This window comes from Plecotus auritus, assembly GCF_963455305.1.
Source record: "Plecotus auritus genome assembly, chromosome: 5".
Taxonomy (NCBI): Eukaryota; Metazoa; Chordata; class Mammalia; order Chiroptera; family Vespertilionidae; genus Plecotus; species Plecotus auritus.
Window position 1 is genome coordinate 103,160,139 of NC_137776.1, and position 22,771 is coordinate 103,182,909.

The following is a 22,771-nucleotide window of genomic DNA, read 5'->3' on the forward strand; positions in this document are numbered from 1 at the left end:
TATAGGCACCTGTTCTGATGGAGTGGGTATGTGTGTTCTTGCATATGTTAACTTCTTATAAAGTACATTATGTTGGTGGGTGGGTTCTGATTTTAAACTATATACAGCTGTGATACTGTGTGTAAACTTTGTTCCTCTTTGCATTGAACTCTGGGTGAAATCTGCCCATATCACTCTGTGAACATTTCTTCTGTTGCTCCCAACAACTCTGGGGGATGCTGTGCTTTGTACCCCCACATTTTTGTTAGTGGTGTCCTGAGCTGCCTGGCCTCCTCTGCCTAGTACCCCACCCATATGGACCTGGTCCTACTTTATAAGATTCTCTCCTCTGTTTGGAGTCTATTTTCATTTGCATTTGTGTGAGGATACAAGATGAGTGTTTGTGATTCCTAAGGCCCCTCAGTATAGCCCCTTCTATGACATCTTTTGCTTGTTTTTCTTTTTCAATTACAGTTTACTTTCAGTATTATTTTATATTAGTTTCAGGTGTACAGCATACCAGTTAGACAATCATATACTTTACAAAGTGGTCCCCTCTGATATTTCTAGTACCCACCTGGCACTATACATAGTTATTACAATATTATTAACTCCTTTGCTTGTTTTTTTGAATATCATGTCCTATCTGCCCAACCTGACTCTTCAGACCTTTTTGGATGTCTAGATATTAATTCTTAAGTTTTAGACATTACAATGATCTTTTCTTAGTCACCTGATATTAACATTTTGCATGGTATCCTTCAAATAATGTCTTTTTTTTTTAATATATTTTATTGATTTTTTACAGAGAGGAAGGGAGAGGGATAGAGAGTTAGAAACATTGATGAGAGAGAAACATCGATCAGCTGCCTCCTGCACACCCCCTACTGGGGATATGCCTGCAACCAAGGTACATGCCCTTGACCAGAATCGAACCTGGGACCTTTGAATCCACAGGCCAACGCTCTATCCACTGAGCCAAACCGGTTAGGGCCAAATAATGTCATTTTTTAAAATACTATATTGGTTTCAAACCTGTGACTTTTTTGTGGTGTGATTAGTATTTTCGTCTTGATATTTTTCTCTGTATTCTCCCTCTGTTTGCTTCTTTTGTAGGTTAGATTTAGGTCTCTAGTGACTGCCAGGCCCACTGTTACCTATGAAGTGAGGTTAAAGAGTCCAGCTGATTTTTCTTCATGCCAGTTTTCCCCAAAGCATCTAGTCAGTAGTCCATCCTTTCCACATTGCTCTGTGGTTCTACCATTATCATATATCAACTAGAGGCCCAGTGCAGGAAATTCGTGCACTGGGGGACTGTCCCTCAGCCCAGCCTGCACCCTCTCCAATATGGGACCCCTCGGGGGATGTCTGACTGCCCTCTCACAATCTGGGACTGCTGGCTCCCAACCGCTCACTTGCCTGCCTGCCTGATCACCCCCTAACCACTCCCCTGCCAGCCTGATCGACGCCTAACTGCTCCCCTGCTGACCCGATTGCCCCCAACTGCCCTCCCCTGCAAGCCCAGTCCCCCCCAACTGCCCTCCCCTGCAGGCTCAGTCGCCCCACAACTACCCTCCCATGGCGGCCATCTTTGACCACCTAGGAGCGGCCATCTAGTGCGAGGGCGTGATGGTCAATTTGCATACTACCTCTTTATTATATAGGATATGTGTATTTATTTGTGAACATTCCCTTCTCATCCTTTAATTTGAGTTGCTGAGGAACAAATGATTTTAGTTATATGGTTTGGTAATATGTCTCAACACATAGAAGACAAGTTTCCCCTAGCCTCCTTTACTCTTCACCAAAATTGGCTTCGCTTTCTCTTGACTTTTATTCTTCTGTAGACATTTTAGAAGAAGTATAATAAGTTTCATTTTTTAAATCTAGTTGGAATTTTTATTGGGATTGTATTGAATTTATAGGTTTACTTAGGGAAGATTTGACATCTTTACTTAGAAAATATCTACATTTCTTTTAATTTTTTAATGTCTTACTAGTTTGGAAATTTTCTTTATAAAAATCTTTATCTGTTAATTTCTACAAATGTTACCAGTTTTTGTTGTGAGGGGCATCTTTTTTGCGGTGTAGAACATTGTTGCTTTTTTTGTGTGTTTGTTTGTTTTTTAAATATATTTTATTGATTTTTTACAGAGAGGAAGGGAGAGGGATAGAGAGTTAGAAACATCGATGAGAGAGAAACATCAATTAGCTGCCTCCCACACCCCCACTGGGGATGTGCCCGCAACCAAGGTACATGCCCTTGACTGGAATCAAACCTGGGACCCTTCAGTCTGCAGGCCAACGCTCTATCCACTGAGCCAAACCGGTCAGGGCACACTATTGGGTTTTGTAAATTGTTCTTATATCCAACATTGCTGGACTCTCATCTGTCATAATAATAAAAGGCCAGAGGCGTCACGACCGAAATGACCAAACGACCAGTCACCATGAGGTTCATGGAGCACCTCTTGGAACCTACCCCCACCCCTTGGGCGCCGGCAGCATCTGTGGAGTGTCGCCAGCGTTGACGGAGCATTGTGGGGTGCCAGCAGCATCCACGGAGCATCGCCGGGCGCCAGCAGCATCAGTGGAGCATCACGGGGCGCCGGCAGAGTCTGCTGAGCATTGTGGGGCGCCAACAGCATCCACGGAATGTGCAAGATGTCGTGGGGCGGCAGAAATGGCCCTGATAGCAGCTAGGCCTACGTGACCCTACATGTGCACGATGCTGGGCCTCTAGTCCTATATAGTAAAAGCCCAGTGACCATAATGGCAGAACGACCGCTCGACCAGTCACTATGAGGTACACTGACCATCTCTCAGTCCCTTTCCCTGGCTGGCTGGCTCCCATCTCCTGATGGCAAACGGGGACCTGGGGGTGGGTGGCGGGGGATGTGGGAAGCACCAGGAAAAAGCCCCCGCCCTGCTGGTCACCCCACACACAGAGGGCGACCCGTAGTGGGGCAGGACCACAAGCAGGAGGGACCGGCCGACCTCTCGATCCCTCCTCCCCTGGCCATCAGGCTCCAATCGCCTAATAGCAAACTGGGAACCTGGTTGGGTGGCAGTGGGGGGCAGGGCCGGCTGCCGGCAACTGGGGAAGATGGCCCTAATCACAGGCTAGGCCTAGGGACAGTACCCCTGCACGAATTTCATGCACCGGGCCTCTAATCCTATATAATAAAGAGGTAATATGCAAATTGACCATCACGCCCTCGCACAAAATGGCCGCCCCATGTGGTCACAAGATGGCTGCCCCCATGTGGTCACAAGATGGCCGCCCCCATGTGGTCACAAGATGGCTGCCACAAGATGGCTGGCAGGGGAGGGCAGTTAGGAGCAACCAGGCCAGCAGGGGAGGACAATTGGGCGGGGACCAGGCCCGCAAGGGAGGGCAGTCGGGGGCAACCGGGCTGGCAGGGAAGGGAGGGCAGTTGGGGGGTACCAGGCCGGCAGGGGAGAGCAGTTGGGGGACACCGGGCAGGCAGGGGAGGGCAGTTACGCGTTGATCAGGCTGGAAGGGGAGTGGTCAGGGGGTGATCAGGCTGGCAGGCAGAAGCATTTAGGGGCAATCAGGCAGGCAGTTGGGAGCTAGCAGTCCCGATTGTGAGAGGGATGTCCGACTGCCAGTTTAGGCCCTATCCCACAGGAATCAGGCCTAAACCGGCAGTCGGACATCCCCTGAGGGGTCCCAGATTGGAGAGGTGCTGGGCTAAGGAACACCCCCCTCCAGTGCACGAATTTCGTGCACCGGGCCTCTAGTATATAAATAAAAGCCTAAGCAACTGAATGACCGGTCACTATGATGCACACTGACCACCAGGGGCCAGACTCTCAATGCAGGAGCGCCGCTCAGCTGACTGAAAGGCGCCAGATGCTCGGCTCACAGCTGGCAAAGCACAGCTGCAGTGGCATGAGCCTCTCCCGCCTCCGCATTAGCGTGCTACCAAGCGGCAGTGGTAACAGCAGGCGCAGCAGAGCCGCGATGAGTGGGAGCAGCACGGTGCCCACACCCAGTACTACATCTTCCGAGGGGTCCTGGATTGAGAGAGGGAGCAAGCCAGGCTGAGTGACCCCACCGGTGCATACCGCCTGCAAATATTGACAATTGTATCTCCTTCTGCTGGTTCTTATGTCTTCAAGACATGTTAACAGCCCAGCTGATGTCGCTCAGTGGTTGAGCATTCACCCATGAACCAAGAGGTCGCTGGTTTGATTCCTGGGCAGGACACATGCTTGAGTTGCGAGCTCAATCCCCAGTAGGGGGTGTGCAGGAGACGGCTGATCAGTGATTCTCTCTCTTTGTTGTTTCTATCTCTCCCTCCTCCCTTCCTCTCTTTCTCAAATCAATAAAAACATTAAAAAAAAAAAAAGATATGTAACAGTGTCTTTTTTCTGGCCAGCCCTTTAGTCTGCAGAGGAAGCAAGGGCAGTGGAAGTTGGTGGGTTTCATCCTTAAGAGGGTTGCACCTGAAATTCCTTCATGAAGTGTAATGGGCTTGGGTTATAGGTTCTGGGTATGGGACCTTTATCAAATTGAGACAGTTTCCTTCTATTTCTGTTTTTCTAGCCGTCTTTAATCATGAGTAGATATTGAACTCTATCAAATGCTATTCTTTATTTGAGAGATAATCCTATAATTTTTCTCTTTTACTTTACTATTGCATTGATAGATTTTTTGATAGTGAATCATCCTTGAATTCCTGAGCTACAATTCCTTGATCATGCTGTTTGTTTTTACTACATTATTGGGTTGGGTTAGCTGTTCAAAATGTTGTTTTTCAGGTATATAGTACAGTGGTTAGACATGTATATAACTTGTACAGAGATCCCCCCATACGGTTTTTTTAAATCTTTATTGTTGAGAGTATTACAGGTGTCTCCCTTTTTTCCCCCATTGCCCCACTCCACCTGGTTCCCACCCTGTCCCAAGCCTTCATCACCCTTTTTGTCTGTGTCAATAGGTAATGCATATCATATATAATAAAAGCCTAATATGCTAAGTGTCCCGTCATCCGTTCACCCAATTAAAGCATAATATGCTAATGATATGCTAAAGTCACTCAACCACTCACTATGACATGCTTGCTATGATGACCACCAGGGGGTAGATAGTTGACTATTCACTATGACATGCACTGACCACCAGGGGCAGTCGCTCCAACCTGTAGGTTAGCTTGCTGCTGGGGTCCAGCCGATCAGGACTAAACAAGATGGGCCAGACATGCCCTGGGCCAACCTCCTGCATCCCTCCCCGGCCCCAATCGTGCACCAGTGCCCTCTTGCAATCTGGACTTAGAGCCCCCACCCCAAGTGCATGAATTTTGTGCACCGGGCCTCTAGTCCTATCTAATAAAGAGGTAATATGCAAATTGACCGTCACTCCAATGCACAAGATGGCCGCCCCCATGTGGACACAAGATGGCCGGCAAGGGAGGGCAGTTGTGGGCGATCAGGCCAGCAGGGGAGGGCAGTTAGGGCTGGGTGACGGGGCCAACAGGAAAGGGCAGTTGGGGGGGACCAGGCCTGCAGGGGAGGGCAGTTGGGGGTGACCAGGCCTGTAGGGGAAGGCAGTTGGGGGGGACCAGGCCTGCAGGGAGGGCAGTTAGGGGCAACCAGGGTGGCAAGGGAGGGCAGTTACGGGTGACCGGGCCAGCAGGGGAGGGCAGTTGGGAGCAACCAGGCCTGCAGGGGAGGACAATTAGGGGCGACCATGCCGGCGGGGGAAGGCAGTTAGGGGTGACCAGGCCTGCAGGGGATGGCAGTTGGGGGCGACCAGGCCTGCATGGGAGGGCAGTTAGGGGTGACCAGGTATGCAGGGGTAGGCAGTTTGGGGGGCCAGGCCTGCAGGGAGGACAGTTAGGGGTGACCAGGCCTGCAGGGGATGGCAGTTGGGGGCGACCAGGCCTGCATGGGAGGGCAGTTAGGGGTGACCAGGTCTGCAGGGGTAGGCAGTTTGGGGGGCCAGGCCTGCAGGGAGGGCAGTTAGGGGCAACCAGGGTGGCAAGGGAGGGAAGTTAGGGGTGACCAAGCCAGCTGGGGAGGGCAGTTAGGGGCAATCGGGCCAGCAGGAGAGCAGTTAGGCGTTGATCAGGCTGGCAGGGGAGTGGTTAGGGGGTGATCAGGCAGGCAGGCAGGCAGGCGAGCGGTTGGGAGCCAGCAGTCCTGGATTGTGAGAGGGATGTCCGACTGCCCATTTAGGCCCGATTGCCCCTAACTGCCCCCCTCCCTCCAGGGGTCTCAGATTGGAGAGGGTGCAGGCTGGGCTGAGCGACACCCCCCCCCCCATGCACGAATTTCATGCACCGGACTTCTAGTATACATATATGATCTTTGATTAATCTCTCCCCAACTCTCCTCACTTCTTCCCTCTGACATTTGTCATTCTATTATATGTTGCTTCTATTTTATTCATCAGTTTATTTGTTTTAATTAGATTCCTTGTTTGTGTATTTTGATTTTTAGATTCAATTGTTGATAGATATGTATTTATTGTCATCTTATTGTTCATATTTTTCTTTTTCTCCTTTTTTCTCTCTCCTTCTTTCTTCAATACCCTTCAACATTTCATGGAATACTGGTTTGGTGGTAATGGTCTCCTTTAGCTTTTTCTTGTCTGTGAAACTCTTCATCTGGCCTTCAATCTAAATGAGAGCTTTGCTGGGTAGAGTAATCTTGGTTGTAGGTCCTTGTTATTCATCACTTTGAATATTTCTTGCCACTCCTTCTGGCCTGCATAGTTTCTGTTGAGAAATCAGCTGACAGTCGTATGGGTGCTCCCTTGTAGGTAACTCACTGCTTCTCTCTTTGTCTTTAACATTTGGCATTTTCATTATGATGTGTCTTGGTGTGGGCCTCTTTTGGGTTCCTCTTATTTGGGATTTTCTGCACTTCCTGGACTTGTAAGTCTTTCTTTTTACCAGATAGCGGAAGTTTTCTGTCATTATTTCTTCAAATATGTTTTCAGTATCTTTCTCTCTCCTCTCTCCTGTCTATCATTGGACAACTTAGGGTGCTTCTGTATCTTGGCAAGTGAGTCTATGCATAGGTTCTTTAAGTGGGTGACTTGGATTCTAGCAGGCTCCCGTCTCACTTGGATGGACAGAATCCCCGCTGGTTTTCATAGCCAGACATTGTGAGGTCTCCTCTTCCTGGCGCTGGAACCCTGGGCTGGGGAGCCTGGTGGGGGGCTGGGACTCCTTGACCTCAGGGTGGGCCTCTGCCTCTGAGATATCCCATGATTTTCAGCTGCCACATGTGGGTTTCATGTCTCTGCTGCTCTTGCCAGTCTTGATGTGACTTCTTCTTTCTTAGGACTTCTGTTCCTCTAGATGTCAGGCGGTTCTCAATGATGGCTGTTCTGTTACGTTTAGTTGTAATTTTGATGTGGTTGTGGGAGGACGTTAAGCACAGTGTTTACCTACTCCGCCATCTTGACCTGAACTTGGGTTAACTATGTTTTAATATATATGGTTTTAAATAATTATATATACAAAGGTAGCTGCTATTTTTTTGTCGCCTGAGGATATGTCTTATTGATTGTGGGGGGGGGGGGGAAGAGGGAGGGAGAGAGGTAGCGAGAGAGAGAGAGAGAGAGAGAGAGAGAGAGAGAGAGAGAGAGAGAGAAGGAGAAACATCAATGTGAGAGAGATACATTGATCCGTTGCCTCCCGTACGCACCTTGTCTGTTGGGATTGAACCCACAGCCTAGGTATGTGCTTTGACTGGGAATCGAGCCTGCAATCTCGACAGCCAGGGTGGTAGCTGTTATTTTAAAGAGCCTCTTTCTGTTGAATATTTGAAGGGACTCGTAAGTTCAGATATTGTGGCAAAGTTGATCAAGTGTTGTTGTTGTTTTGTTAACTCATAACTTAAATATATTACATTTCCTTTAGTGGATGAGCCAGATGCCCGAAGCTGGCTGGAGCAGCATGTGGTCTATCAATACTGGACAGCTCAGTCCTCGAGGTTTCCTCATAGTTTGCATTTGCACTCCAATTTAGCTGCTGTCTGGTAAGAAGCTCGGTTTTTCCTTTAATGTGTTAATAGAAGAAATTTTGGTTATGGACTGCCAGAGTTAAATCTCTATTGATATCCAGTTTGGGTCTAGGTTGGAATTGGCACAGTAAAAATGCAGAAGGAACCACACCTTCCCTCACGTCCCCTGGAACCTTCTCCCTAACACACCCACCTGTACCGAGTGGCCGTTGGAGTCTGCGTGGTAGCGGTCAGATGAGGCACTCCTGCCCGAGGCCCCAGCCTGAGTGGCTGCAGCTGAGCTGGCTCCCTCTGGCTTTTCAAGGCCCTTGTGCTGCCCTAGTGAAGGCTTCTGCTCCACTGCAGTGCACTCAGAGGCCAGTGACTGACCTCACCTGGGAGGGGACAGAGGTATTCTAGTGGCTTCCAGTCAGATGCTGTTGAATTGTGGGAGCTGGATGAGAAGGAGACACTCACTGTCAACAAGTTCTGCGAGCATGCGCACAATGGCATAGTGCTCCTGTGCCTGTCCTAGCTCTGGCACACACGTTGTCAGGGGTGGCGAAGACTTCTATAACAAGGCTTGGCACCTCACTCAGCAGATAGCACTGAATTCATACCCAGCTCACTCTGGGCATATCATCTGTGTTGCTGCCTCTCCCAGAGGACTTTGTATTTCTTCCATGCCGTGAGGACAGTAGGATTTTGCTCTGGATATCCCCTGTCCCGAGCCAGCATCACAGAGGAGCTGTACTGCCTCTGGCTACCTTCCTGCCTCACTGGCTGGCACCCTCAGCAGAGTGAAGTCTTTTTATTTGGTGATAGGAGTGGGGCTGTGTTGTACCCTCAGCTACCTGGGCTGATGTTCTGCTGACACAGTGCTCCCTTCCGGGCCTGTCAGCACTGCCCCTTGCTATGCTGCACCAGGTTTTTGCGGGGCTTTGAGAAGCTGCGCCCACAGAGACTTTGTGAGAAATGCTTCTTGTCCCCACTCAGTCACTCCCTCTTGCCACAGGGGGTTGGGCAGAACCTGGACCTAACAGTGTGGCCAATTAGATTGGATTTCAGACAAAAAGCCAATCCCCCTTGAGTAGCCACCCTTTTCCCCTGCCTTCTCTGTTTGTGAGACAGCACAGAAGTCTTACATGTGTTGCTGCGCCAGTTCTGTGCAGTGTCTACCAGCCGTGGGCAAACTACGGCCCGTGGGCCGGATCCGGCTGTTCTATCCGGTTCTCTTGCTCTCCCCTCCGCTCCTTTACTTTGAATTTATATTAGTTCACACAAACACTCCATCCATGCTTTTGTTCCGGCCCTCTGGTCCAGTTTAAGAACCCATTGTGGCCCTCGAGTCAAAAAGTTTGCCCACCCCTGGTAGAATGTCTCAGCCTGGGGGTGGCTGCATTCTGAGATTCTGTGGTCATAGGCAAGAAAATTTTCTTGAAAATAGACATGTATGTGTGTCTAAGTGTATGTGTAGATACATAGTTTTTGCTGGTGAGAAATAAAAAATCCATTGCACAACTTTCCCAAGTTCCTCCTTCAAAAAAGAGTTCACAAAGGGTTTTGTGCTTCCCATGTAGCTGTGCATGAGGAGCTGGCCATGTGTGGGAAAAGCTGTGGGTGTGGGCCTTTCTGGATTCTAGAAGCAGCTCACATACCACTAAGAGAGAGAGTTTTTGATAGAGCTTAATTCACTTTGATCATGTGCAACACCTCCATTCACAAATATCCAGCCCAGCTTACTCTGAGGAGGACCCAGGACACTCTCACCACAGGTTTGTGCATCTTCTTGCCATTCACTGAGACAGAAATCCATTCTCTGGCTGAATAAGAAGTTTGGCCAGCCCTGGCTGGTATGGCTCAGTTGGTTGAGCGTCATCCCACGCACTTAAAGGTCGCAGGTTTCATTTCCAGTCAAGGCACATGTGCCCAGGTTGTGGGCTCAATCTCTAGTCAGTATGCACACAAGAGGCAGACAATTGATGTCTCTCTCTCTCTCTCTCTCTCTCTTCCTCTCTCTCTCTCTCTCTCTTCCTCTCTCCCTCTGTCCCTCTCTCCCCCCTTCCTCTCTCTAAGCATGTCCTCAAAATAAATAGATAGATAGATTGATTGATTGATTGATTGATTTATGAATAAATAATCAATTCAAAAAGAAGAAGCTTGGCTAGTGCCTATGTAACAGACTAGCAGAGAAATGTCCTATCAGTAAATAGCCTGAGGCTGACCTCTGCTTCCTCTGTTCCCTGGAGGAATTGCAGCATCGTGCTGGCTGGTGAAATAAAAAGTTTAGGCTTTGTTAGCCTGTCTTTTGGAAAATAATTTTTTTTAAAAACTTTGAAGTTAATAAAAGTACTATTGCCATTTTGACCAAAAGAAACCCACAAACGATACATACTTTAAATATTTGCTTGAATCAGCAATAAACATAACAATTAGGATTGCTCTGAAAGTACTTCTTCAGGAGTATTTTAGTTGATTTGTGAAAATTAATATGGGAGGGCATTTACAGCTTGTAATGTCTTTACTTGTTTATTGATCACTGGTTAAATTACCACTAAATTGCATATATACTTTGAGAGGTAATTTTACTAAATGAGAAACATTTTCATTGACATTTGCTGTTTGCTTTCTAATAGGGACCAGCACTTGTACAGCAGTGACCCGTTATATGTTCCAGATGACAGAGTTTTTGTTACTGAGACACAGGTTATTCGGGAAACACTATGGTGAGTCCTATTCACCCAGTTAATAGTCTAGAAGACTTTATTAGTGAGAAGCAAAATGTTGCATTTTTAAAGAAAAGTGTTCCGGGTTTTTTCATCTGTGACCTAGAAACAGGCCGTTAGGTATGAATTCTAAAGAGTCCCCAGTGGGCACCTGAACTCAGGAAGCCCACACTGCATTTTCAACCATGGAGATGACGGTTTTGATGTATTTACTTCTTTTTTATTTTGAATAGCTTACTATCTGATTTAATTAGGTTAAGCTATCACTTTTCTAATATCTGAGTTCAAAGCAAGGTTCCTAGTTTGCTGCTTGTAACAGACAGAGTGTATCAGTGAAAGCTCGAGTGTGCCTCAGACCTGCACACCAGGAATCCGAGAAATCAGATGGTGTCACACCAAACGAGATGAAAGCTCAGCAGGTAGCACAGTCGCTGCAGAGATCTCCAGTTCTGCTCCCTCTGCAGAAAGGGGGATGCTGGCCTTCTCAAAGCAGGAGGAGTGTGAGACTCTCTCCTCTGGGAGGAAAGGCTTTGATAACACTGTTTTGAACTTCTCTCTAAGACAGTATTGAGATTATCTTCAGTGATAAGGTAATCAGATTAAAAGATTGATGTCTTCTGTTTTCCAGTTATCTGACCTCTGCCTCCCCTACCCAATTCTGAGTCTTTTGTTAAATTTTCTTATTATTACTGTAGTGCAGGGCTGGGAAACGGCTGTCTGCAGGCCATATAAGGCCTGAGAAATCATTCGGTCTGGCCCTACCTAGGCATTAAGGGAGAGCTAATTAAATGTTTGACCAAATAGAACAGGCTAATGTTTAAGGTGATAATTATGTATGGCTGCAAATTATGTTATAAATATCCAAATGGCCCCTGGCTGAAGGAAGGTTCCCCCACCCTGCAGGAGTGAATATTTTTCTAGACTAAAATACACTCATTTTTTTATTTCATTTCAGGTTACTTTCAGGGGTCAAAAAGCTCTTTATATTTCAGTTGATAGATGGGAAGGTAACTGTGAGAAACAATATAATAGTGACCCATTTGACACATGTAAGTGATTTGTATTTGTTATAGTTACAGTTAAATGATAGGATTTATATAGATCATCTTTATATAACTTTAGAACATTTTTCATTATTAAAACTACTAAATATATTTAAGATCTAAAAGGCAAAATTAAGTGCATCTTAACAGTGCTTAGAGAATTCTTTAGTATTGTTTGTGATATTACATTTAGTTTTAATTTGTGTTTTCTCTTTTTTATTTGTCATTGTGTATTGGGAAAGCTGTATACTGTAATTTTGTTGTTGTTGCCTGTAGTGCATTTACCAGAAATGTGTTTTTAAAAAGTAGAAGCCATAATTCTATATTTTGTAGAAATTAATGCTCACAGTATCCTTTGAATCTAAATATTTGCTTTATTAGTTTGTCATCTCCTAAGCATACTGTTCAAAACAGTCATGAAAGAAATATTTTACAGTGAGGGGGATATGAATTTGAGTGCTTACAGAGACTGACTTTAATAATTGCAGTTTTTAATTCTCATTTCATCTAACCACAGAGCTGTTTGCGGTCAGTGCTGGAGCAGATAGCAGCGTATGGCCAGGTTGTGTTCCGACTCCAGGAGTTCATTGATGAAGTCATGGGGCACAGCTCCGAGCGCATGCTTCCTGGGAATGGATCCATTCTTAAGAAGCTGACAGAAGCTCCCTTTCGAACTTACCAGGCTTTCATGTGGGCCCTATACAAATACTTTATTACTTTCAAAGAAGAACTTACAGAAATTGAGAAGTGTATCATCAATAACGGTATTTAAATGTTCTTCCCTTTGACACACAACTGAATGCCATTTAAGTTGTTAATTGAGATAAAGTTTGAAAATTACATGGCAAATAAATAATTGTTATGAGTACATTCATTTTTTTAATTATTTTAAATTTATATTTAAGCTGTTCATATCTTTAAAAATACAAACAGTAACGAAAGACTGAAAATTTTTCCTCCTGCTCCAATTGTCCAGATGAGTACTCAGTTCCTCTCCCCAGAGGCAGCCAAGTGATCAGTGTCTGGTGCACCCTCCCTGAGAGAACTTAGACACATGCAGTCCATGCCTGTTCGTATGTGCATACCTAGACGTCTATTAACTGCCCCCTTCCAATCATTTCTTATTTAAATTTTTAGGGTTGCTACCTTATGCCCAGCCAGTGTGGCTCAGTGGTTGAGCATCGACCTATGAACCAGGAGGTCACGGTTCGATTTCCAGTCAGGGCACATGCCCAGGTTGTGGGCTTGATCCCCATTAAGGAGAGTGCAGGAGGAAGCCAGTCGATGATTCTCTCTCATCATTGATGTTTCTATCTTTCTCCCCCTCCCTTCCTCTCTCTGAAATAAAAAATATATATATTTTTTTAAAAAGATTGCTACCTTATCTATCCTATCTAATAAAAGAGTAATATGCAAATTGACCATACCTCTGCTACACCCACAAGCCACGCCCACCAGCCAATCAGGAGCGAGTATGCAAATTAACCCAACCAAGATGGTTGCGGCCACAGGGCGAGCAGGAGGCTTGGGTTTCCCCAGCAATGGAGGAAGCCAAGCTTTCCGCACACCCTGGCCGGCCCAGGCCTTCATTTAAGGCTGCAAAGTTTCAATTATAGAAGATAAATAAATCCCAACAAAAATGACTGCGGCCACGGAGCAAGCAGGAGGCTTGGCTCTGCTCAAGGCTACAAAGTTTCAATTATAGAAGATAAATAAATCCCAGATCCCAGGGCCTCCGCTTACGTGGCCGGGGGCGTGGCTGGCCTGCAAACCACCCCAGGCCCCTCACCCAGGCCACCCCACACCCCAAGGGAACCCCCACCCTGATCCAGGACACCCTGCAGGGCAAACCAGCCGGCCCCCACCTGTGCACCAGGCCTCTATCCTATCTAATAGAAGAGTAATATGCAAATTGACCATCACTCCAACACACAAGATGGCTGCCACTATGTGGTCAAAGATCCTGCCCCCATGTGGACACAAGATGGCCAGCAGGGGAGGGCAGTTGGGAGGGACCAGGCCTGCAAAGGAGGAGCCGATCAAGCCTGCAGGGGAGGGCAGTTAGGGGTGACCAGGCCTGCAGAGGAGGGAGGTTGGGGGCGACCAGGCCTGCAGGGAAGGGCAGTTGCGAGGGACCCAGGCCTGCAGGGGAGGGCAGTTAGGGGTGACTAGGCCTGCAGGGGAGGGTAGTTAGGGTTGACCAGGTCTGCAGGGCAGGGCAGTTAGGGGAAATCAGGCTGGCAGGGGAGTGGTTAGGGGGTGATCAGGCTGACAGGCTGAAGTGGTTAGGGCAATCAGGAAGGCAGGCAGGTAAGCAGTTGGGAGCCAGCAGTCCGGGATTGTGAAAGGGATGTCCGACTGCCCGTTTAGGCCTGATCCTACCGGGATCAGTCCTAAACAGGTAGTCGGACATCCCTCAAGGGGTCCCAGATTGGACAGGGTACAGGCTGGGCTGAGGGGGACACACACCCTCCCCGTTCACGAATTTCGTGCACCGGGCCTCTAGTATATATATAAAAGCCTAAGCGACAGGCCAACCATTCAACCAATAGCTATGATGTGCACTGACCACCAGAAGGCAGACGCTCAATGCAGGAGCTGCCGAGCTGCAGTGACTTGGCAGCTACAGTTCTCAGGTGACGCACTCGGAACCAGAGAGGAGAGAGCCCGATTCCAGGGTGCATCACCTGAGAACTGCCCTCTGGCAATCCGGGACCCCTCGGGGGATGTTAGCTGATTTCGGCCCAATCCCCACAGGCCAGGCCGAGAGACCCCACCTGTGCATGAATCCATGCACTGGGCCTCTAGTAAGTATATAAAGAGCCTCCTCATTTTTATTTTTTTTAATATATTGATTTGAGAGAGAGGGAGGGGAAGGGAAAGAGAGAGAAACATTGATTTGTTGATCCACCCATCCATGCATTTGTTGGTTGCTTCTTGTATATGCCCTGACTAGAGATCGAACCACAATGTTGGACAATGCTTTAACCAACTGAGCTACTAGCCAAGGCCCCTTTTAGTGGGCATTTAGGTTGTTTCTGATCTTTTGCTATTGCCAACTGCTACAGTGATAACTTCTTACGTGTAATTCACAGTGCGCGTGTGCAGCAAGTTATCTATAGCATAAGTTCTTAACGCATTGCAGACGGATGACGGGAATTCTCGTGTTTTCATATTACACAGTGTTTTACAAAGTATCATACTTGAAAAAGATATTAGCTTGTAAGAACATGTAATCAGTAACTTCAAAATGCAATGGGTATTTTTTAAAGCTTGCCTTTAACATTTATGTAAAACTAGAGGCCCGGTGCATGAAATTCATGCATGGGGGGAGGGTCCCTCAGCCCGGCCTGCACCCTCTCCAATCCAGGACCCCTCGGGGTATGTCCAACTGCCTCTTGCAATCTGGGACCTCTGACTTCTAACTGCTTGCCTGCCTGCCTGCCTGCCTGATCGCCCCTAACCACCTCTGCCTGCCTGACTGATCACCCCTACCAGCCTGATCACCCCTAACTGCTCCCCTGATGACCTGATTGCCCCTAACCACCTCTGCCTCACCCCACACCTGGGACCCAGGCTTCCCTCCCTCTGGCCAGCTACAGGCACCCAGGACCCGGGCCTGCTTCACCCAGCCCGGGCCGCAGCCACAGGTGCCCGAGACCGCGGGATGGGCTGCTTGTTCCTCTCCCGGGTTGCAGGCTGGCTGGTCCCTATTCCTCTCTCGCAAGCTCATTAGTGCCTGGCTGGTCCCCATTCTGCTCTCCCCAGCTCATTTGTGCATGGCTGGTCCCCAATCCTCTCTCCCCAGTGTTAAGTGTCTGAGCAGTTCTAGCACAAGGGCATGAGGGTGTGATGACCATTTGCATATTAGCTCTTTATTAAATAGGATGTTTTTTGTACTCGTTCAGTAGAAACTTATCTGGCCACTAGGTAAAGCTAGCAATAAAACTACTGGTCCACAGTGTGTAAGAGTGGAAGTGCTGGGACGAGGAGGTGTGATGGCATGTGTAATTTTGATAGATTCCGCCACATTGTTCTATAGGTAAAGATAAGTAACTTCATTCTTGCAGGCAGTGTATATGAATACCTGTTTCCTCATAGTCTTGCCAACAGTGTGTTATCAAACTTTTTGATACTCACCAATATGACAGGTGTGAAATGGTGACCCAGTGTTGGTTTCCTCCTCAATTTTACTTACAACTACTGCACAAAGTAGTGCTGAATCCTGTGTTCCCATCACCCCACATCCCCAATGGGTTACATAGCTACATCTGTTACCAAACTAGGAAATTGACATGGCATATTGATTAGTCTACAGACCTGATGTGGGTTTCACCAGTTTTGCAGGTACTTGCTGTTTTGTTGGAAGGGGGAGGGGGCAAGTAATATCTATGTGCAGTTAGGTGACATTTTGTCACATGTGTAGATTCACAAAATCACCTCCATGTTGGGGACTCAGAGTTGTGCCATTCCCCACAAAGGGACTTGCTCTTGCTCCCCCTTTGTAGTCAGTCAGCCCACCTCCCCTCACTGAAATAGTAGCCCATTGTAGTCTGGGATTTTTTTTCCCACAATGTAGTTTTAATTTGCATTATTTAATTACAAGTGAGATCGAGTATCTTTCTATATGTTTAGGAATCACTTGTGTTTCTTTTTCTGTCAGTTCCTTTTTACATTATTTTTCTGCTTTTTTTTTTCCCTTTAGGAAGTACTTTCTTTAGGAAAATGAATCCTTTGAGATATAAGATGAAAACCCAGCATCCTCTGTTGGCTCTGCCTTACCATAAGTGGCTGAACACATTTGAAAGCATATTTTTCCTGGCTAATGAGTTTGATTTCTTGATATTTGCAGATACGACAATAACTCTTGCCATAGTAGTGGACAAGTTGTCGCCTCGACTGGCTCAGCTGAAGGTTCTGCACAAAGTCTTTAGCACTGGGATAGCAGAAGTCCCACCAGACACTCGGAATGTCGTGCGGGCATCTCACCTGCTTAACACCCTGTACAAGGCCATTCTTGAATATGACAATGTTGGAGAAGCCTCTGAGCAAACCGTATGTGGGCCCTCATCTAGTCTAAAGTGTGTGGCTCCATTCTGCCCTGCTAAAGGAGTGGTGCACAGCTGTCCCAGCTTTTGTAAAAACAGTGCTTAAGTCATGCTATGCCAGACACTGTGCAGGGTTTTTAAATGAGCTTCTAAATTATAACTGCCATGATCACCAAAAGGGTGCGGAAAGGACAAAGTAAAACATAAAGCAAGATGTGAAAAATACCTAGCTAACTTACATCTATATTTGCAATAACCCTTTCTTTTTTAATCTTTATTGTTGAAAGTATTACATGTCCCCTTTTTTCCCTCATTGACCCCCTCCAGCCCACCCCTGTCCCTCGCCCCAGGCCTTCACCACTCTATTGTCTGTGTCCATGGGCCATGCATATATGCATACAAGGTCCTTGGTTGATTACCTTCCACCCACCCACCCTCCCCCGCCTTCCCTCTGAGATTCTGCACTCTGTTCCTTGCTTCCATGTCTCTGGATCCACTCTGTTCACTTTATTTTGTTCATTAGATTCCACATGTGAATGAGATCATGGGATACTTGTCTTTCTCTGACAGACCTATTTCTCTTAGCATAATACCCTCCAGGTCCCTCCATGCTGTCTCAAAGAATAAGAGATCCTTCTTTTTTACTGCTGTATAGTATTCCATGCTATAAGTGTACTACAGCTTTTTTATCCACTCATCTACTGATGGGCACTTGGGCTATTTCCAGATCTTAGCTATTATAAATTGTGCTATTGTAAACATAAGGGTGCATACATTTTTTTCTGATTGGTGTTTCAGGTTTCTTAGGATATATTTCTAGAAGTGGGATCACTGGGTCAAATGGCAGTTCCATTTTTAATTTTCTGAAGAAATGCCATACTGTTTTTCATAATGGCTGCACCAGACTACATTCCCATCAGCAGTGCACGAGGGTTCCCTTTTTCTCCGTATCCTCGCCAGCACTTGTTTGTTGATTTGTTGAAGATAGCCATTCTGACAGGTGTGAGGTGATACCTCATTGTCGTTTTAATTTGCATCTTTCTGATGATCAGTGACTTTGAGCATTTTTTCATATGTTTCTGGCCATCTGTATGTCCACTTTGGAGAAGTATCTATTTAGATCCTTTGCCCATTTTTTTATATATATTTTTATTTATTTCAGAGAGGAATGGAGAGAGAGAGAGAGATAGAAACATCAATGATGAGAGAGAATCACTGATAGGCTGCCTCCTGCACGCCCCCTACTGGAGATCAAGCCCACAACCTGGGCATGTGCCCTTGACCATAATCGAACCCAGGACCTTTCAGTCCACAGACTGATGCTCCATCCACTGAGCCAAACCAGCTAGGGCCTTTGCCCATTTTTTTATTGGATTGTTTGTCTTCCTTTTGTTAAGTTGTGAGTTTCTCATATATTTTGGATATTAACCCTTTATCAGATGTATCATTGCCAAATATGTTCTCCCATACAGTGGGCTCTCTTTTCGTTTTATTGATGGTTTCTTTTGCTGTGCAGAAGCTTTTTATTTTGATGTAGTCCCATTTGTTTATTTTCTCCTTAGTTTCTTTTGTCCTAGGAGATGTATCAATAAACAAATTGCTACAAGAGATGTCTGAGATTTTGCTGCCTATGGTTTCTTTTAAGATTTTTATGGTTTTCTGCCTTACATTTAAGTCTTTTATCCATTTTGAGTTTATTGTTGTGTGTGGTGTAAGTTGGTGGTCCAGTTTCTTTTTTCTTTCTTTCTTTCTTTTTTTTTTTTTTTTTGCATGTATCTGTCCAATTTTCCCAGCACCATTTATTGAAAAGACTATCTTGACTCCATTGTATGCTCTTGCCTCCTTTGTCAAATATTAATTGAGCATAATGGCTGGATCGATTTCTGGGGTCTCTGTTCTGTTCCATTGATATGTATGCCTGTTCTTGTGCCAGTACCAGGCTCTTTGGAGCACAGTAGCTTTAGAGTAAAACTTGAAATCTGGTATTGTGATTCCTCCAACTTGTTCTTCTTTCTGAAGATTGCTGCAGCTATTTGAGGTCTTTCTTAGTTTCATATAAATGTTTGAAGTGTTTATTCTAGATCTGTGAAATATGCTATTGTTATTTTAGTAGGGATTGCATTGAATCTGTAGATTCCCTTGTGTAGTATTGACATTTTAATGTTAATTCTACCAATCCATGGACACACTTCCACTTGTTTATATCTTCTCTGTCTCTTTTTTCAATGTCCTATAGTTTTCTGAATACAAGCCTTTTATCTCCTTGGTTAAGTTTATTCCTAAGTACCTTAATTTTTTTGTTGTGATTGTAAATGGAATTGTTTGTTTAGTTTCTCTTTCTGGAAATTCATTATTGGTGTATTAAAAAAGGCATCAATTTTGGGGTGTTGGTTTTATATCCTGCTACATTGCCAAATTCATTTATTAAACGTAGTATTTTTTGGGTGGAGTCTTTAGGGTTTTCTATGTCCAATATTGTATCATGAGATTTCCACTTCTTCCTTTCCAATTTGGATGCCTTTTATTCCTTCTTCTTGTCTGATCATAGTGGCTAGGACTTCCAGTACTGTGTTGAAAAGGAGTGGTGAAAGTGGACATCCCTGTCTTGTTCCTGTTCTTAGGGGAAATGGTTTTAGTTATTTCCCATTGAGTATGATGTTGGCTGTTGGTTTGTCATATATGGCATTTATCATGTTGAGATATGCTCCCTGTATTCCCACTTTGCTGAGAGTTTTTATCAAAAATGGTTGTTAGATTTTGACTAAAGCTTTTTCTGCATCTATTGATATGATCATGTGAATTTTATTTTTCATTTTGTTTATGTGATGTATCACATTTAGATTTGCGAATATTGTACCAGCCTTGTATCCCTGGAATAAATGCCACTTGGTCATGGTGTATGATCATTCTAATGTAATGCTGGATCTAATTTGCTAATATTTTGTTGAGGATTTTAGCATCTAGGTTTATCAGGGATATTGGCCTGTAATTCTCTTCCTTTGTAGTGTCTTTATCTGGTTTTGGAATTAGGATAATGCTGGCCTCATAAAAAGTGTTTGGAAGTGTTCCTTCCTCTTGGGTTTTCTGAAATAGTTTGAGGAGTATAGTTATTAGTTCTCTTTGAATGTTTGGTAAAACTCCCCTGTGAAGCATATAGACCTGGACTTTTGTTTGCTGGGAGTTTTTTTATTACTGCTTCTATTTCCTCAATTGTTATTGGCCTATTCAGGTTTTCTGATTCCTCCTGATTCAGTTTTGGGAGATATATTTTTCTAGGGATTTCTCCATTTCATCCACATTGTCCAGCTTGTTGGCATTTAGTTGTTCATAGTGTTTGCTTATAATTATTTATATTTCTTTGGTGTCAGTATTTACCGCTTTCATTTCTGATTTTATTTATTTGAGTCCTCGCTCTTTGTTTCTTGATGAGTCTTCTAACAGTTCATCAATCTTGGTTATCTTTTCAAAGAACCAGCTCTTGGTTTCATTGATTTTTTTTGTATTGTTTTTTAAGTCTATATAATTTACTTCTGCTCTAATATTTATGATATTCTTCCTTCTACTTACTCTGGGCTATTCTTATTGTTCTCTTTATAGTTCTTTAAGTTGTAGGGTTAAATAGTTAATTATTAATATTTCTTGTTTTTTGAGGTATGCTTGTAGTGCTATGAACTTCCCTCTCAGGACTGCTTTTTCTGTGTCCCAGAGGTTTTTGTTTGTTGTGTGTTTCCAGGAAGTTTTTTATTTCTTTGTTGATCTCATTGGCAACCCATTCATTGTTTAATAACATGCTATTTAGCCTCTGTGTGTTTGAATGTTTGGGGGTGTTTTTACTGTAGTTGATTTCTAATTTTATTCCCCTGTGATTTGAGAAGATGCTTGATATGATTTCAATCTTCTTGAACTTACAGAGACTTGTTTTGTGTCCTAACATGTGGTTTTTGTGAATGATCTATGAGCACTTGAGAAGAATGTATATTCTGCTGCTTTGGGATGAAATGTTCTATAAATGTCAGTTCAATCCATCTGATCCAGTGTATCCTTTAGAGTCACTGTTTGCTTATTAATTTTTTGTCTGGAAGACAAAAATCCAGTGAAGTCAGTGGGGTGTTAAAGTCCCTTACTATGACTGTATTGTTGTCAATCTCTCCCTTAAAGTCCTCTAGAAGTTGTTTTTTTTTATGTATTTTGGTGCTTATATATTTGAGTGCATATATGTTTACCAAGGTTATATCCTCCTGTTGGATCTGTCCCTTTAGTAACATGTAGTGACCTTTGTTGTCTCTTGTGATGGCCTTCATTTTGAAGTTCATTTTTTCAGATATGAGTATTGCTACCCCTGCTTTTTTCTGTTTTCATTTGTGTGAAAATTTTTTTCCATTCCTTCACTCTAGTCCTGTATGAGTCTTTTGTTCTGAGGTGGGTCTCTTGTAGACAACATATAGTTGGGTCATGTTTTTTTATCCATTCAGCTGTCCAATGTCTTTTGATTAGAGCATTTAATTCATTTTCATTTAAGGTTATCATGGTAGGTGCCATTTTAATTCTGTATGCCTAGGTTTCTATTTCTTCTTCTCATTATAGCAGTCTCTTTATCATTTCTTTTTTTTTTTTTAAAGGTCTCACACATTTATTACTGAACCAACCTACTATTGCAGGAGGAAAAAATCAATAGAGCAAAATCACAAATCCATTAATTTTCCAATTAAAATGCCCCAACTGTCTAGACAGTAGCATCTTTTCAATCATTTAAAGGTGTAGGCATCCTGGATATAGCATAAATATGTGATTCATCTCTCATGTGTGATTTCTCATAGGCCCAGTTTGGTTCTTCTTCAATGTCTCCTCTTCGAGTTGTACCTGATTTTATTACCAGTTTTCATCCGAATCCATTGGGGAATGGGCCGATTCTGCTTTTGTGTCTTGGCCAGGAACCTCTTGATCCTGAAAGTCTTGTGGGAAGACATGGTGAAGGAGAAGCGAACACACGCACCTAGATGGCGGAGAAAGAGAGAGCTTTAGCATTTCTTGTAATGCTGGCTTGGTGGTGATGAACTCCTTTAGCCTTTTTTTGTCTGGGAAGCTCTTTATTTCACCATTTATTTTGAGTGATAGACTTGCTGGATATAGTAATCTTGGTTTCAGATCCTTGCTTTCCATTACCTTGAGTACTTCATGCAATTCTCTTTTGGCTGTAGAGTTTCTGAAGAGAAATCAGCTGACAGCCTTATACAGCAACTCCTTTGTAGGTATCAAATTGCTTTTCTATTGCTGCCTTTAAAATTCCCTCTTTGTCTTTAATTTTGGCATCTTCATTGTGATGTGTCTGGGCATGGTCCTGTTTGGGTTCTTTTTTCTTGGGAATCTCTGTGCCTCCTTTTTTTTTTTTTTTTAATAAATGTTTATTGTTCAGATTATTACAGTCGTTCCTCTTTTTTCTCCCCATAGCTCCCCTCCACCTAGTTCCCACCCCACCCTCTGCTATTACCACCCCCGCCACTGTCCTCATCCATAGGTGTACAATTTTTGTCCAATCTCTTCCCGCACCCCCACACCCCTTTCCCCCCGAGGATTGTCAGTCCACTCCCTTTCTATGCCCCTGATTCTATTATATTCACCAGTTTATTCTGTTCATCAGATTTTTATTCACTTGATTTTTAGGTTCACTTGTTGATAGATATGTATTTGTTGTTCATAATTTTTATCTTTACCTTTTTCTTTTTTTTTTAATATATTTTATTGATTTTTTACAGAGAGGAAGGGAGAGGGATAGAGAGTTAGAAACATCGATGGGAGAGAAACATCGATCAGCTGCCTCTTGAACACCTCCCACTGGGGATGCGCCTGCAACTAAGGTACATGCCCTTGACTGGAATCGAAACCTCCAGTCCGCAGGCCGACGCCCTATCCACTGAGCCAAACCGGTCAGGGCATCTTTTTCTTCTTCTTCCTCTTCTTAAAGAATACCTCTCAGCATTTCATATAATACTGGTTT

The 22,771-nt window shown here is 44.6% G+C and overlaps 2 protein-coding genes across 6 annotated transcripts in view; one reads left to right on the forward strand and one right to left on the reverse strand.

Annotated features, from left to right (window-relative positions):
- TUBGCP5 (tubulin gamma complex component 5) overlaps positions 1-22,771 on the forward strand; it is an 87,575-nt gene that overhangs the window by 35,426 nt on the left and 29,378 nt on the right. For 4 of the 5 annotated variants that reach the window (XR_013960684.1, XM_080670035.1, XM_080670036.1 and 1 more), the window contains 5 exons: positions 7,878-7,995; positions 10,596-10,685; positions 11,641-11,734; positions 12,246-12,492; positions 16,581-16,783. Coding sequence is in view for 4 of the 5 variants with exons in the window: in XM_080670035.1 (XP_080526161.1) it covers positions 7,878-7,995; positions 10,596-10,685; positions 11,641-11,734; positions 12,246-12,492; positions 16,581-16,783 (752 nt within the window). In the remaining variant the exon portion in view is untranslated. The remainder of the gene's footprint in view (positions 1-7,877; positions 7,996-10,595; positions 10,686-11,640; positions 11,735-12,245; positions 12,493-16,580; positions 16,784-22,771) is intronic. The other variant, XM_080670038.1, reaches the window with a different exon arrangement.
- Positions 21,612-21,743, reverse strand: LOC308248473 (large ribosomal subunit protein eL39-like; the record flags this gene model as incomplete). The annotated part of the gene is made up of 1 exon (XM_080668544.1): positions 21,612-21,743. The coding sequence occupies one exon, from the start codon at positions 21,741-21,743 to the stop codon at positions 21,612-21,614; it is 132 nt and encodes a 43-aa protein (XP_080524670.1).